The sequence below is a fragment of the Periophthalmus magnuspinnatus genome, chromosome 1 (genome assembly GCF_009829125.3).
Source record: "Periophthalmus magnuspinnatus isolate fPerMag1 chromosome 1, fPerMag1.2.pri, whole genome shotgun sequence".
NCBI lineage: Eukaryota > Metazoa > Chordata > Actinopteri > Gobiiformes > Gobiidae > Periophthalmus > Periophthalmus magnuspinnatus.
Genome location: NC_047126.1, coordinates 34,180,851 through 34,194,823, shown reverse-complemented (window position 1 = coordinate 34,194,823; position 13,973 = coordinate 34,180,851). Strand labels below are relative to the sequence as shown.

At 39.7% G+C, this 13,973-nt stretch overlaps 1 protein-coding gene across 2 annotated transcripts; it reads right to left on the bottom strand.

Annotated features, from left to right (window-relative positions):
- Positions 1-2,521: 2,521 nt before the first annotated feature.
- Positions 2,522-13,973, bottom strand: acox1 (acyl-CoA oxidase 1, palmitoyl). Of its 2 annotated transcripts, none has more exons than XM_033977356.2 (14): positions 13,724-13,964; positions 12,184-12,343; positions 6,646-6,806; positions 5,976-6,083; positions 5,783-5,902; positions 5,591-5,706; positions 5,232-5,401; positions 5,005-5,167; positions 4,203-4,393; positions 3,947-4,126; positions 3,777-3,882; positions 3,552-3,695; positions 3,277-3,483; positions 2,522-3,201 (listed from the first exon to the last, which is right to left on the bottom strand). In XM_033977356.2, the coding sequence occupies exons 1-14, from the start codon at positions 13,830-13,832 to the stop codon at positions 3,136-3,138; spliced, it is 2,001 nt and encodes a 666-aa protein (XP_033833247.1). In that variant the 5' UTR covers positions 13,833-13,964; the 3' UTR covers positions 2,522-3,135. The 2 variants fall into 2 exon arrangements, with proteins under 2 accessions (XP_033833247.1, XP_033833318.1); XM_033977427.2 differs by lacking the exon at positions 6,646-6,806 and adding an exon at positions 8,727-8,887 and having other exon boundaries at positions 2,798-3,201; positions 13,724-13,973.

Here is a 13,973-nt window from a genome sequence, read left to right as displayed (position 1 = left end):
GATGAAATCCTGTGGTTCCCGAACCAGACCCCCTCCGGCCCCTGGCTGCGCATAGAAATTCTGTCCATGATTATGTAAAATCAAAATGTTTAATATCACAGTTAAAAGCAGAAGTGGCTGAAGTATACATAAAGTATACACTGGACAAACAAGTGCCAGTACAATAGTTTCTCATTGTCTGCTCTCATTAGTAGATTAGGATAAGCGTTTTGTGACTTTAAATGTTCTTATGAGATGTAAGCTCTAAATAGGCTTAATAAACAACCAGCTACTGTATTCAAACAGTATGTAACTTCATTCTAGGACAAAACTTACTGCCCTAAAAGCGCCTACTGACTACAGGCCAGGGACGTCACTGTTAAAGTGTGCTTTTCATAATAAAAAAAAAACGAGTCCAGCTCCTTTGCTCTGGCCCAACCGGGTCGGCATTTATTTTAATATTTCACATTCAGTGTCAACTCATTGTCACGCTACAGGGTGTCAACCCATAAACATAGCTTAAGATCGTCCTCTAGCGGCGGCTCTATTGTGTGCAATCCAAACAATATACCATATTGTTACAGTCACTAGACCTTTTTTTATTTGGGGGCGGGCCCCAGTATAAATCACCTATGGCCCAGTTAGCCGTTTTATCCATCCCTGCTGCAGATAAACACTGGTAAAATTGATCATGGGGCGAGCTCCCGTTGTCAAGACGACAGTAGAGACAGAGCTAGGGAAAGTCAGACAGTTTGAATTTGAGGAAGATGGTGTAAATAAACGCTAATAATAGAAGACTTTGTAAGTTCTAAGTCTGGACCTTGTGGACTTTGTGAATCAGCCTTTAATAATCTGCCTCAATAACATGATTCAAGTGGCCTTCATTAGTCATGCGTTTGAATGACTGACACAAAGACACTTCTGATACTTTTCTTTTGTAGAAGAATCCGAAGCTTGCTCCAGATGCCCTGAGCAGGACACTTGGAGTCTGCTCCAGATGTACTCTAAACGCCCTGAGCAGATATTCTTTATGTTTTGAAAGTCCTCCTCATACCAGACGTTTGATGCATGAACGATTAAGATAGAAAAACTGTGGATTCTAAAGCATAAAGTGCCACGGAAATGTTTCCCCCTGTATTTCAGTTGGATTAAAAGCAATAAATAAAATGTGAGATCAGGTCCTCAGAATTTTGTCAAGACACTGAGTCACAGCCTCACACCAGGTTGTGAGCAGACCCTCCAGACACGGGGCCAAGTGTGCTTGAGAGCAATAAGTGGTGGTGCTCAAGAAGGACATTTTTAGAAATGGTCGCTCCAAGCCTCTTCTTCAGTTCTGGTCAGATTACTGCTGGACACTGCCTTATATCTATATATCTGTCTGAAGGGAGGAGAGAACTACACTGAAGCTAATGGGTTGGACTTCTTACTAATCTGAGTTTGGATGAGCGGCCAAATGTCTTCACTCTAAAACTTTGGTCTAATGACAGAATTGAATGGTTCATTACTAACTGTAAAGCAACTCACACTCACACTGACACTGTGAGTTGTATTCTCGAATTGGACGACCTGCCCTGGCCATTCGAAGGAGGAGTCATTGGTAAGGCAATTCTTGGACTACTGCTGACCTACATCTGTTCCTTACTGTCACAGAGAAGGGCTGATTCTTATTCTCTTCGTTCACAAGATTATGTGTTGCTCTGTTCCATTTGCTCCCACTGAACTGGGCAAAAAGGCTTTTGTCCACTACACCTTATCCATGGAATATGTTGCAGAAAGACTGGAACTTGACATCAACTTGAGTTGATTTCTTTGAATGCTTTTAAATCTAAACTGAGAGGTCTCGAGGCTGACTCCAAAACATGCACTTGTTTTTCATAATCTGTTTGTCTTTGCCTGTTATCTTGTCTCTTTATAATTATATAACTATATTTTTTATTTGCTGCTGCCGCTTGGCCAGGACGCCCTTGAAAATAGGTTTTTAATCTCAATGGGACTTTCCTGGTTAAATAATGGTCAAATAAAAATAAAATAAAAAATAAACACGTGCCCATCAGTGGGGTGCAGGTGTATGGAATGCGTGGGAAGCCATGAAAGACACTATCCAGATCAGCATGGAGCTTACGAGGACACCGTGCAGACCAGAAGGACATCCACGCCCACACAAAATAAATTGTCAGCAGGCACATCTTAGGGCTCTCTTTCTATCCTTTCCGGAAAGTCTGTTGCTTCATTGTTCACTTTACCTGTGTGGAACTCATTAAACCCTTCTGACTATGTTTCAGACTCTTTGTCCTCTTTGAAGCTTACACAAGAAACAAACATTCTTACGGAGTTTAGGTGAGACTGTACAAAGAGCAGGTGAGGGTGAAGGGGGAGGGACAGGCTTCACATCTGCCACCTACTGGTAAAAAACAAAAATAAAACGTACAGATGGTAGTAAACTCTTAACAAGCAGGAAAAAACAGGTTGTATGGAGAAGTAGCCTTTGCCTCTCAACTTTCTGGCAAATCCAAGTATGGAGGAACTACTGGTGGCAACTACTTGTGATCACATGACTCAGTTTTATTAGGAGAAAATTGAGGCTACACATACAACTATTGGTCTATAACTATTGAAGAGTTTCCTTTGGCATACAAAAGAACAGGCACATGGCTGTGAACACCTACACACAGAACTCTGGACACAAAAACCTTTCCAAAGTCAGGTATGCAGCCGATTTTCATGACCCTAGTACTTTAATTATAAAATTATTCTAAACGTTATTGAAAAACAATGAAACAGTAAAGTCATTTCAGCACTAATATGAAAAGATTCACAATGACAGGAATGATTTTATTTCTCAAAATAGTCACTAACTATACATTATATTATTTTTTACAAATCAAATGTAATATTGTGCATCATCTGATCATTTTCAGTTTACAGTTGAGAGTCTCGTACAGTCATAAGAGGCGAGTTTGAAACTAGGTAGAAATGTTTATAAAATGTTTCATTATGAAATATTTCTTTAACCTTTTAATGCCCACAGTGCAACATGCTACTGCGGTATTTTATTACATTATTTTATATCTAGCATCTATCAATGCTAACCTAGACTGGTGTTACATGAATGTTGTGGGGTTAAACTCTTCAGAGCAGCTGGCACTCAGCCCATCTTCAGAGCTTGGATTGAGGCTTCAACTCCCGCAGAGGCTTGAGGTACTTGTGAAAGGACTCATGGACCTTAAAACGAAACAGTGTTGTTAAAAATGCCGATATCCTTAGAAAGCTGCACTAGAATGTAGAAATGATGGGTACCTCTGTGGCGTTGAGCGGTGACCTCCGAGCCCACTCAAACAGGTTCTCATAAACATTCCCGTCATATCGCCCCAGGACAGAAGAAAGCACTTTGTCTGGGAAATCAAAGGCATCCACTAGTGCAACAGCGTTGGGTCTGATCAGACACAGTAGCTCTTTAATACGCACAGGGATCTGCTGCATCTGAGGCACAGTCAGCAGTCCAGCCTACAACGGTGTCTTGCATTAGTTTTCTTGAAAAAGCAACATATTTAGATGTGTAAAACCCAAAGGACCTGCAAGAAGTCTCCAGAGTTTAGCGCGATGCCATGCAGAGCATACAGCTGAGCCAGAGTCGTCAGCACCAAGTTTATGTCTGGGTCCCCGATTTCACTCAGCTTGTCTGTGAAGAGCTTCACTACCATATAGTGACAATGGGCCTGGAACAGATACAGGGCTCTGTTCATTTCAATACCAGGTAACCTGTAATAATTTAAAATGAGAGGTAGAACTCAGCTTACATCTGAGGCTTTGACTAAGTCGATAGCACTGTTGTTCCAAGCGTCTTCATGACTTCTCCTCTTCTGTAACTCCTGCTGGATGCTTTTGGCAGCCGACTCAACAAGTCTAAAAACAAACACAGTTAGTGCAGATAATGACTTCTGCAGATGTAATATTGGTAGTGTTTTACGTTGCAGCTCGTAGTTTATAGCTTTCCACAAGGTCACTCAGGTCATTGATATCCACTAAAGCTGGCCTGGCAGAGGCCGGATGGGCTCGGACATGACGCTGCTCCATGTCATTCAGGTATGACATTATGCCTCTCAACTGCTCACCAGCTTTGGCCTGCCTGTAGCTTTTGACCAGGTATCTGACCGTGATATTTAAAATGAATCAAATATAATGGCTTATAACGCAGACAGTACCATTGTTATCTGAGCCTGTACCTCGCAGTTTGCAACATCATAACAGTGTTCTCCCCTTCATATGTGCATGTGGGAGTGAATTCAGCATACAAGTCAGGCAAGGCGCTGCTGCGGGAGTACCCATGCCCACCACAGGACATGCGGCACACTTCAATGCCAGTGTTAGTCGTCCAAGTGGTGAAGGCCTTAAGTCCAGCAGAGACAGCATGGAGCTGTGGATCAGAGCCAAAGCCATTTCACAATATGCTTTCTATACAAATTACTAATGAAAAAGAGGCACGTGATAGTTTTTGTTTTTTTTAGCAGATCCAGGGTCATAGACTGTATATATAAACAGAAATAGCTAACCTGCTAGCTGCGTTCCAAACAGGAAATGATCATGGGTGCGCTTTCAGCACCATCGACTCTGGCTCCAATTCACTTTACTTTGAAAAACGGTGGCCCCTCTCTCTGTAACTGCTGCTGTCAGACTCGTCATGTCGTAAAATGTTCGTATTAACCCGATCTATACATGATCCTGGGTTTTTTATTTCACTATTCTCTCCATAAATCAAGATATGAACATTAATAAGAGACAAATCACGCACCTTCTTTCCCCAAAGTCACTCCTATGATAGGAGATAGTCGCGGTCGGAATTCCAAATAAGGAACTTATTCATGCTTCAAATTGGCCGCTATAACTGCTAGCCTCAATGAGCTTCATTTGACTGGAGCTGTACGCTGTGGTTAGCGTCACAGTCACTTAGTCCATTTCTTTATACAGTCTATGCCCAGGACACACATAGATATAAGCAAAGTCCTAAAGTTTGATCTTAAATCTTACCTCTGGTAATTCACTAAGGTCTCCCTGGTTGATGTCTCCACTGATGCGGTAATACGTTTCTGTCATGTACTGACCCACAAAGGAGAATGCATAGGCTGTAGCCAGCAAAGGAAACAGCTTGTACTGTTGTGTTTGGTAGTCGAGGATCTGGGGTTCAGGCTCTCTGTAGAAATGTAAATATTGAAATAGTTATCTCATTTTTTTTTAGGACATTATTGTTGACTTACCCGGAACGAATTTCAGACTGATGACGGACGGCGCTGTAGCGAATAGCAATTGTACAGGACTTTGCCATAACCAAAGCAGACAGACCAACAAGCAAGGAGCGAATGAACACCATTGTGCCATAGGTGAGCTTGGCACTGGCGGGCTTCACATAGCGACCATCTGGCTCCACCTGGGGTATAAATCATGTTTTAACCTTTTTTTGTACTTGCAAAGGACAATGTGAAGAAGAGAAATACTGATAGGACATGTGAGTAAATAAAATATATTACCATGTTTTCTGTGTTATTATTTTAAAAAGTTCACAAATGGACATAGATGAGGGAAAGCCTTGCCATATCTACATTTTTACTCACAATACCTTTGCATGTTTCATCAGCATGTTTTCTCGTGGAATCCGAACATGATCCAGTTTTAAGAATCCATTGTCAACTTCACTAAAGCCAAACTTGGGGCCAATATCACCAACCAAAATACCTAAATCAGCACAAAACCATCCCATTAGCTTCACTGAAACACCTTGTGAGAGGTTGGTACCTGTTTATCGTGTTACCTGGAAGAGGTTCATGCGTGTCCATGTGTCGGAGCTGTACTATGAAGGCATGCAGACCGTGGCACTTTCCCCGAGTATAAAGCTGTGCTAAAACAACAGCGTGGTTTGATGTCTTTCCAACTACAGACGGATAAAAAAAAAAAACGATGAGTGACTCATTCCATATTCATGCCGAGGATGTAGACGCACTTACGCGCTCCGGGCCACCATTTGATGGAGGTCACAGTGGGACTGTTTAAGACAAACTCTTGTGTTGTTGGGTCAAAAGTGGCAGTGGTTTCAAGGCCCCTCAGGTGAGTACCTTTAAAAGTAAATTACAACACATCTCTCAAATGTCTGTGTAATCCCTCATTTGTCCAGGTATGATCAATAATAAACAATAATAAACTGGACAAAAAGTTGTAGGAGTGAAGACGTTTGGCTGCTCATCCAAGCTGCTTCTGGTGTGAGTGGCAGTCATTAGGGGCCTAAATGATTATGCCAAGCATGAGTTTATTAGACCTAGCTAACCAACCGAAACTGTAAACAAACAGGTGTGTTAGCGTCAGTGTAGTTAGCTCTTCCCTTCAGACAAATATAAGGCAGTGTCTAGCAGCAATCTGACCAGAACTGAAGAAGTGTGTTGGATGAGCAGCCAAACAGCTCTTTCAACATTTTGTCCAGTGACAGATTTGAATTTTTCCTTTTATTATACATCTCTCAGGTGTTCAGAAACAGGTGTCCCTAAACTTGAACATTCTACATTTAAGCACAAAGCAGGAAACTGTGTTTGACAGATCTTGTCCTAAAATTGTCATTAAAGAACAGTATGACTTTCAGCCCAAAGCTAAAGTAACACCACTACTACTACTCCTACTGTTTACCGTGGCCCATCTCAGTCTGAGCATAGGTGCCGATGATCTCTAGATTCCAAGCAGGCATGAAGAATCGATCCATTTGCTCTGGTGTAGCCTGGTTGAGCAATGTGGGCAGGAACATCCCCAAATGAAGATCCAACGGCTCTGACCTCCCGAGATGCACTGTCCTGAGCCACACGTGGCCCAAGAACAGGCGCGATGCAGAGAGAAAATAGAAGAGGCAAAAGTAGATGGATAAAAAGATCGTCAACAATCACCAGTAAAATTTATTTCAAATTTCAAATGAAAAAGTATAGAATATGAACTAAGAAAATGATTGAAGTTGGCAAATTAACCATGCAAATTTGTAATTATGGGTTCTGAAACACAAATAGAAAGTTGAAACAGGACGGTTCAATGGAACACTAGGAACACGCCATAGGTGGAAGGAGATGGGCCACGTAATGGACTGACATGAAAAAAGTCACGCTGGGTTCATTTACACGGCCTGCAAAAATAAGATGACTAGAATGATAATTAATGTGTTTTTAATCAGGAAATTTGGATAATCCAAAGTGCCGGCAGCGGGCGTCTGGGGATAAGGGATTGTTAGAGCATCTGTTGTATTTAAAAGGCAAAGTGCAGAGATTTTAAAAATATCGTTCCATCTCATTCTCAGTTGGACAGTTTGCACTTCCCTGTCCAAGCCACATCAGATGGCTCTCAAGATGACTCGTCTTTTATCACTATATTACTACAAATCATAGAAAGGTTCCTCTGATTCCAAAGTCACATCTGTCTTTGTTAAAATGTGGACAGCTCCAAGGAGAGTGTTTGGTAGGCCTGTCATGATAATAATCGTAGAAAGTTAAATTAATAACTTCTATGACTCATTACAGTGTTTCAGTCATTGTTTTTTAACCATATTGTAGATTTAGAAAAGATTTTGTGGTTTAAATTTGCTCTTTGCTTTTTGTGTCAGTGGCATAAATGCGTTTCAATATTATCGTTTATCGTCTATATTTATTTCGGCGATATATTAAACTTCATAATGTGTTATCGTGACAGGCCTACAGACTGGTGCATTTGGTCTAATCCAGAGTTGACTTTCTCTCCGTTTCTGTTCTGTTCTGGCGCAGAGGCACGGGAATTGTTCTATAGATCTTTATTCTACAGTCGGGTTAAAGGCAGCGTACAGAGTCTAACGCAGAGTCTAACAAACTGAGATTACACCAGCGTTTTAATATCCTCCCAGAGTTGGTGTCACGCACTCTGTATGAAAGGCTATTGAGAAGAAATGTGGGCTTGACCAAAATGTAACTGTTCTGAGTTTTCTGTGATTATGAGAAATGACAACAGTTATATGGGAAACAGAATGTTTTGTAAGCAATGTACATTTGTTTACTGTTCACAATTCCCCCTTTTGATCACATACACATGTGATCAATACGCACAGTGCTATAGTAGTCTAGAGATTTATCACCTTATAAGACCTGATCTGTCAAACACAATTTAAGTCTACACAGAGTGCTTATCTGTGCTCTACTACTCCTGCCTTAAGAATTATCAACTGAAAAGAAAATGTGCTATGAGACCTATGTTCATGACACAGCTCCAGTTTAGATAAGACTACAAAAAGCAGAACTTTAGAAATAGTGCCAACCAGGGCTGGGCAATGAATCACATTTATTTTATTAATTTGGAGTTTTAATAATCGAGATTTGAAATCGAGGATTATTATAAAACAAGTTTACACCCAACTTTCTCATTTAAGCAGGATTATTATGAAAATACAAGTAGCTAGCCATACATATGTAATTTAAGACAGCTTATGATTTCTTAAATATGAAATGATGAGAATGAAAATGTAAAGAGCTTCCACCATTTGAAAATCTGACTGATTCATATCAATTGCAATGGTAATTGTCCAGCCTCAGTGTCAATGCCATTTAATTTCCAACCTAGCTCATTAGTTCTGCAGTATGTTGGTTTTACTGCATACATACTGATCCAAATGTACTGCTTTTGTGTATAATGAAAAACCTACATTTTACCTCAACAGTATTTATTTCAAATATCAAACCAAACTGGCTGAAGCTAGGACTAACCATGGCCCAGCTCGGTTTGGGCATAGGTGCCCAGAACTTCGAAGGACGTGGCCAGAGGTAACCACTTCTTGGACTGCTCTTGGTCACACTGGCTGTACAGGGTGGGAAGGAACATGACATAATGCAGACCCAGGGACTCATGGAAGTTGCCTCTAACCACACTGTGTAGAAGGAAGAATATGCTGTTTAGGTTGGGATACACTTTCAGATTCAGCACTTACATCTGCAGAGTGCATTATTGGCAAAAAAGGTTTATTTAAAAGCTGTACGTGTATTTTTTATGACCTGTGTCTGCCCCATGATCCACGGGCACATTACATTATGACTCAGAGCTTTTGCACACAGCAGGCTTTATTGACTCTATAAAGATCAAACAAAACAGGAGAACGAGGACACATGGACACACACGGACACACACACACACACACGTATGTATTTATAATTGTATCACTGTTATGTGTAGACACTATTGTGAACACTATGGGCCTCATTTATCAAGCAACAGATGAACACGCCAAAAGTGGAGTCACTAGAGAAGAGGTCAGTATTGCTACTGAATAAATCTAAAAAACAAGACATGCTCAAAATCTGAGATGTAAAATGCAAATGAAGCCGTTTAGCTGCCAGATTTATCTCAACTATAAGAGCTAAAGTGTGCTAACACAGAACAGGAGACAGGAGCTTTTGCAAAGGGTTAGCTGCCGCACTTTGTGCACCTGCAGGGCAATTTCATATTGATTTAAAATGACCCACAAGGAGAGATAAGATAACATGTTGTTTTCAATGCAGCAGTAATACAATCTAACCTATTGGCCTGTAGCTAGACCTATCATGATATATATGACGATATACATCACAACAGAGAAATATCACAACAATATTCAAGCTGGTTAATGCCACTGACTTACAATAAAAATATCCACTTTGATGAAGAAAATGTACACACAAGTCCCCACACACAAGTCCCCAATACAGTTGAAACCAAAAGTTTACATACACTATATAAAAAGACACATACACTTTTTTCCTCACTGTCTGACATGAAATCAGACTAAACTTTTCCTGTTTTAAGTCAATTAGGATTAATCAAATTATTTTTATTTGCTAAATGCCAGAAAAATAATTTTAGGCATTCTTTCATTACTTTGTCCTAAGTTAGAAGTTTACATAGAGTACGAGTACTATGACTTTAAACAATTTGGGAAAACCCAGATGGTGATGTCATGTCTTTGGAAGCTTCTAATTGGTTTATCAACAACATTTGAGAATTAGAGACAGACCTGTGGATGTTTTTGAAGCACACCTGAAACATACTGCTTCTTTGTGTATCATGGGAAAGTCAAAAGAAAGACCTTGTGAGCATGCTGCTGAAGCTGGTAGGAGTGTGTCATTATCCACAGTGAAACGATTACTGTATCGACATGAGCTGAAAGGTCACTCAGCAGAAAGAACACATTACTCCAAAAGAAACATTAAAAAGCCAGATTACAGTTTTGGAGACAGATCCTGTGGTCTGATGAAACATTTGGCCATAATGAGCATTGTTAGAGAGCACCATCCCAACTGTGAAATACAGGGGTGGCAGCATCATGTTGTGGACTTTTTTTGCTGCAAGAGGGACTGGTGCACTTCAATTGAATTGAATATTGACCTCAGGGCTCTAGATGGAGTATAGGGGTGCAGTAACTCCCTCAAATATAGAGGACCCATAGAATGAAAACATTTAAATACAATCAGTAACAACACACAAAACAGATGCATCATGAGGAAAGAACATTATGTGGAAATACTGAAACATTATCTCAATACATCAGCCAGGAAGTTAAAGCTTGGGCTCAAATGGGTCTTCTAAATTGTTATCCTTAGGCCACTTTGTAACCAGTTTCACAGTATTGACAAAGTCAATGTTTTGGAGTGGCCATTACAAAGCGCTGATCTCACTACTATAGAAAATGTATGAAAAGACCTGAAAAGGCATGCACTAGCAAGGCGGCCTACAAACTTGGCTCAGTTACATCAGTTTTGTCAGAAGGAATGGGTCAAAATTGTCAACTATTGTGAGAAGCTTGTGGATATCCAAAACATTTGCCCCAAGTTTAAAGACAATGGTAGCAAAATATTAATGAAATGTATGTAGACTTTTAAGAAAGTAATGAAAACTTATCTAATCCTTCTCTCATTATTCTGGCATTTAGCAAATAGAAATCATTTAGCTAATCCTAATTGACCTAAAACAGGAAAAGTTTATTCTGATTTCATATCAAACAGTGAGGGGAAAAAAGCATATATTTATTTTTATATACTGTATATAAACTTCTGGTTTCAGCTTTATACTGTTTCAGCTTTCTTATACTGAACGATAAGTTGATATTGTCATTATCATGACAAGCCTGTGTGACACTTTGGCCCCGACTCTAACAAGTCTCCATCTGAACTGGAGAATTCCACAGCAGCAGTCCCATGTTCTAAAGAATGTCCCGTAAAGACTGTCCCACATCCCAAAGACTGTCCCATGTCCTAAAGATTGTCCTAACTGCTCCAATGCCACAGGCGCACACACTTTTGTGCATGTATTTTCAGGATCCATCATTCCATATTTAAGACCAAAAGAAAACAGATAACACTGGTAAACTTTAGTTTTTACTTGCAACTGGAATGATAACTAAGGCCCTGTGTGAACTATTTATTAAGGGTAAGATGACCAAAAACTGTATATATATATATATATATAAAAATGGACATAGCTAACCTTCTGCTTTCCAAATAGGAAGTGATCACGGGTGCACTTCAACACATCACATCAACTCCATCTGGCTCCAATTCACTTTACATTGAAAAACTGTGTCCCCTCTTTCTGGCATTTTTATTTTGCTATTTTGTCCATGAAGATATGGACATTAATAACAGACAAATCAGGCACCTTCTTTCTCTTAGGTTGCTCCCGCTAACATTAGCAACAGGTTTGATTGACAGCGTTACTACCTGCCTGCTCACTGCTAAACCAGCAGTGTGGGGTGTTACCTTTAACAACCAGGCTTCAGATTGGATCTTTGGTAACTATGATACTCGCAGTCGGAACTCAGCTCCAAATTTGGCACAATAAGTGCTAGCCTCGATAAGCTTCATTTGACTGGAGCCGAAATGGAGCAGAACTAGTGTCCACTTCTTTTTACAATCTATGATGATCGCACTGTATATAATAAATATTAGAGTTTTAAGCAGGACCCAGGAAGATTAGCATCCACTACTGCGGAAGTAAATGGGGTTTTCTATAATAAATAAACAGATTAACAAACTTATATTTGAATATTTATGCACACTGTGTCCATGTGTTCTGCCTAATATAATGCCAGCTGTTTTTGCTTCGGACCATGGATTTCACAGTTGGGATACTATATTGAGATGTAACAACACTGACAAACATTTTTCCTGGCCAAAGGTTAAGTTTGTTTATTACCTCTTGTAGCAGTTTATCTCCGCTGGATCTGAAATGCCATATTCTCTAAGCTTCAAGATCATTTGAGCACTCTTTCTTACAGCCTGTTCATAACGCTCACTGCGAGACAGAAAGTTTGGGTCCTCTTCATCAAAGTCTGGATCATTTAAGACCAGTGACTCTAAAATGAAAAGAGAAAAAAATGCAGAGTATGGATCAGATACAAATAAGAACTTTGGTCATCACAGTGAACGATGTATTGAAAACCCGATACGGAGATAAAATAAATAAATAAATAAAAATCCACCTCAAATCTCTACATATAAACTACATAGCCCCATTTTTATGTGAGTGCTCAGGCTGACTGCTCAGAAGGACTGTTCAGGCAGAAATGTTCGGGGGGAAAATGTTTAGGGGGACTGTTCCGGTTAATAATAATTTATATGTCGCCATAATATTTTATCAACTCAGAGTTATTTTATTGTTATTATTTAATTATTATGTACCCAAGTTGCTGAGAGTGTTGTGTGTCACCTAGCAATGTGCACTATGAACTGTGCACTTTATGTGATGTAAGACGCATGCATTTTGGGTCCCAACAAGATTTTATTTTTTGCTAATCAATGTTTTCTAAATTGTGTAATTCATTTAAATTATTCTCTAATAATTTCTCCTGGGACCTGGTGTCCACAAAACATTTTGGGTTTTCTAGGCCAGTGGTCCCTAACCACTGGACCCCTGGTCTAGGCCACAATACAAATTTTTAGAAGAAGAACAGCATACAAGAACAGCAACAAGGCAAAAATTTTCAATTTAGAATATTTTGAAGAGTTTATAATGTTTAGAATTTTTTTTTTATTTATTTATATTATTTTATTTATTTTATAAAGGCATATGTCTTCCTGCACCTGTCAGCAGCACTTCAAATGAGACACATTCTTCCAAGAGGCACAATTGTTTTTTACACTCAGGACAAATGATGCTGTGTTCAGGCACTTAATAAAAAGTTTTTGCAAATCATTATTCAAATGTTCTATCAAAATGATTAAAACGCAGAACGAATATCCTGATATGTAGACATACATTTTTCTCAGAAACTACATAATGTAAAAAGATAATTCTTTGTTTTTACACTCATTAGGTCCAATCAGCCTAAATAACAAAGAGAAATTAATAAAGCATGTCATGCCAGAGCTCGGGTCCTAAGAGGTTAAATATGTTAATTGTATGCTAACTATGATTAAAATTTGGCACATGGTAATACATTTGTTTACATCGGAGTTAGCAGTTTTGGAACGTCCCATTTGTACTTGTGAAACAGTAAACCTTCTGGATAGGACTGTCATCTTTACCGAAAACAGCCAGAACACAGAATGAAACGACGGGGCTGGATAGTAACAGTACCACAAAAAAGATCAGATGCTATGCTAGGTTAGCAGCAGTTTCACGTCGCTGATAACAGGCTCCTCTTAGCATGGGTTATAATCAGAAAACATGGCATTTACAGGTGAAAGAATGCGCGACATGAACCAAAAGTGCACAAAATGATCAGGCGTCTTACCGATTTCACGTCTTCTTTTGGTCTTTTCGGGCCCACCATCCAAAATATAAGTGAGTTTCTGGACGTCAAAAGAAGCATTCTGCCGCTCTTTAACAATGTCCGGGTTCATGTCTTTGTGAATTAAACACTGCGATAGTTGTAATAAACACTTTTGGAAAAGGTTACGTTTTATTTCGGTCACCTTACACAACCTCAACTCGAGCACATCTGAACTGCCTGGACCTCTGTGCGCTCGCGACCCGGACCCGGA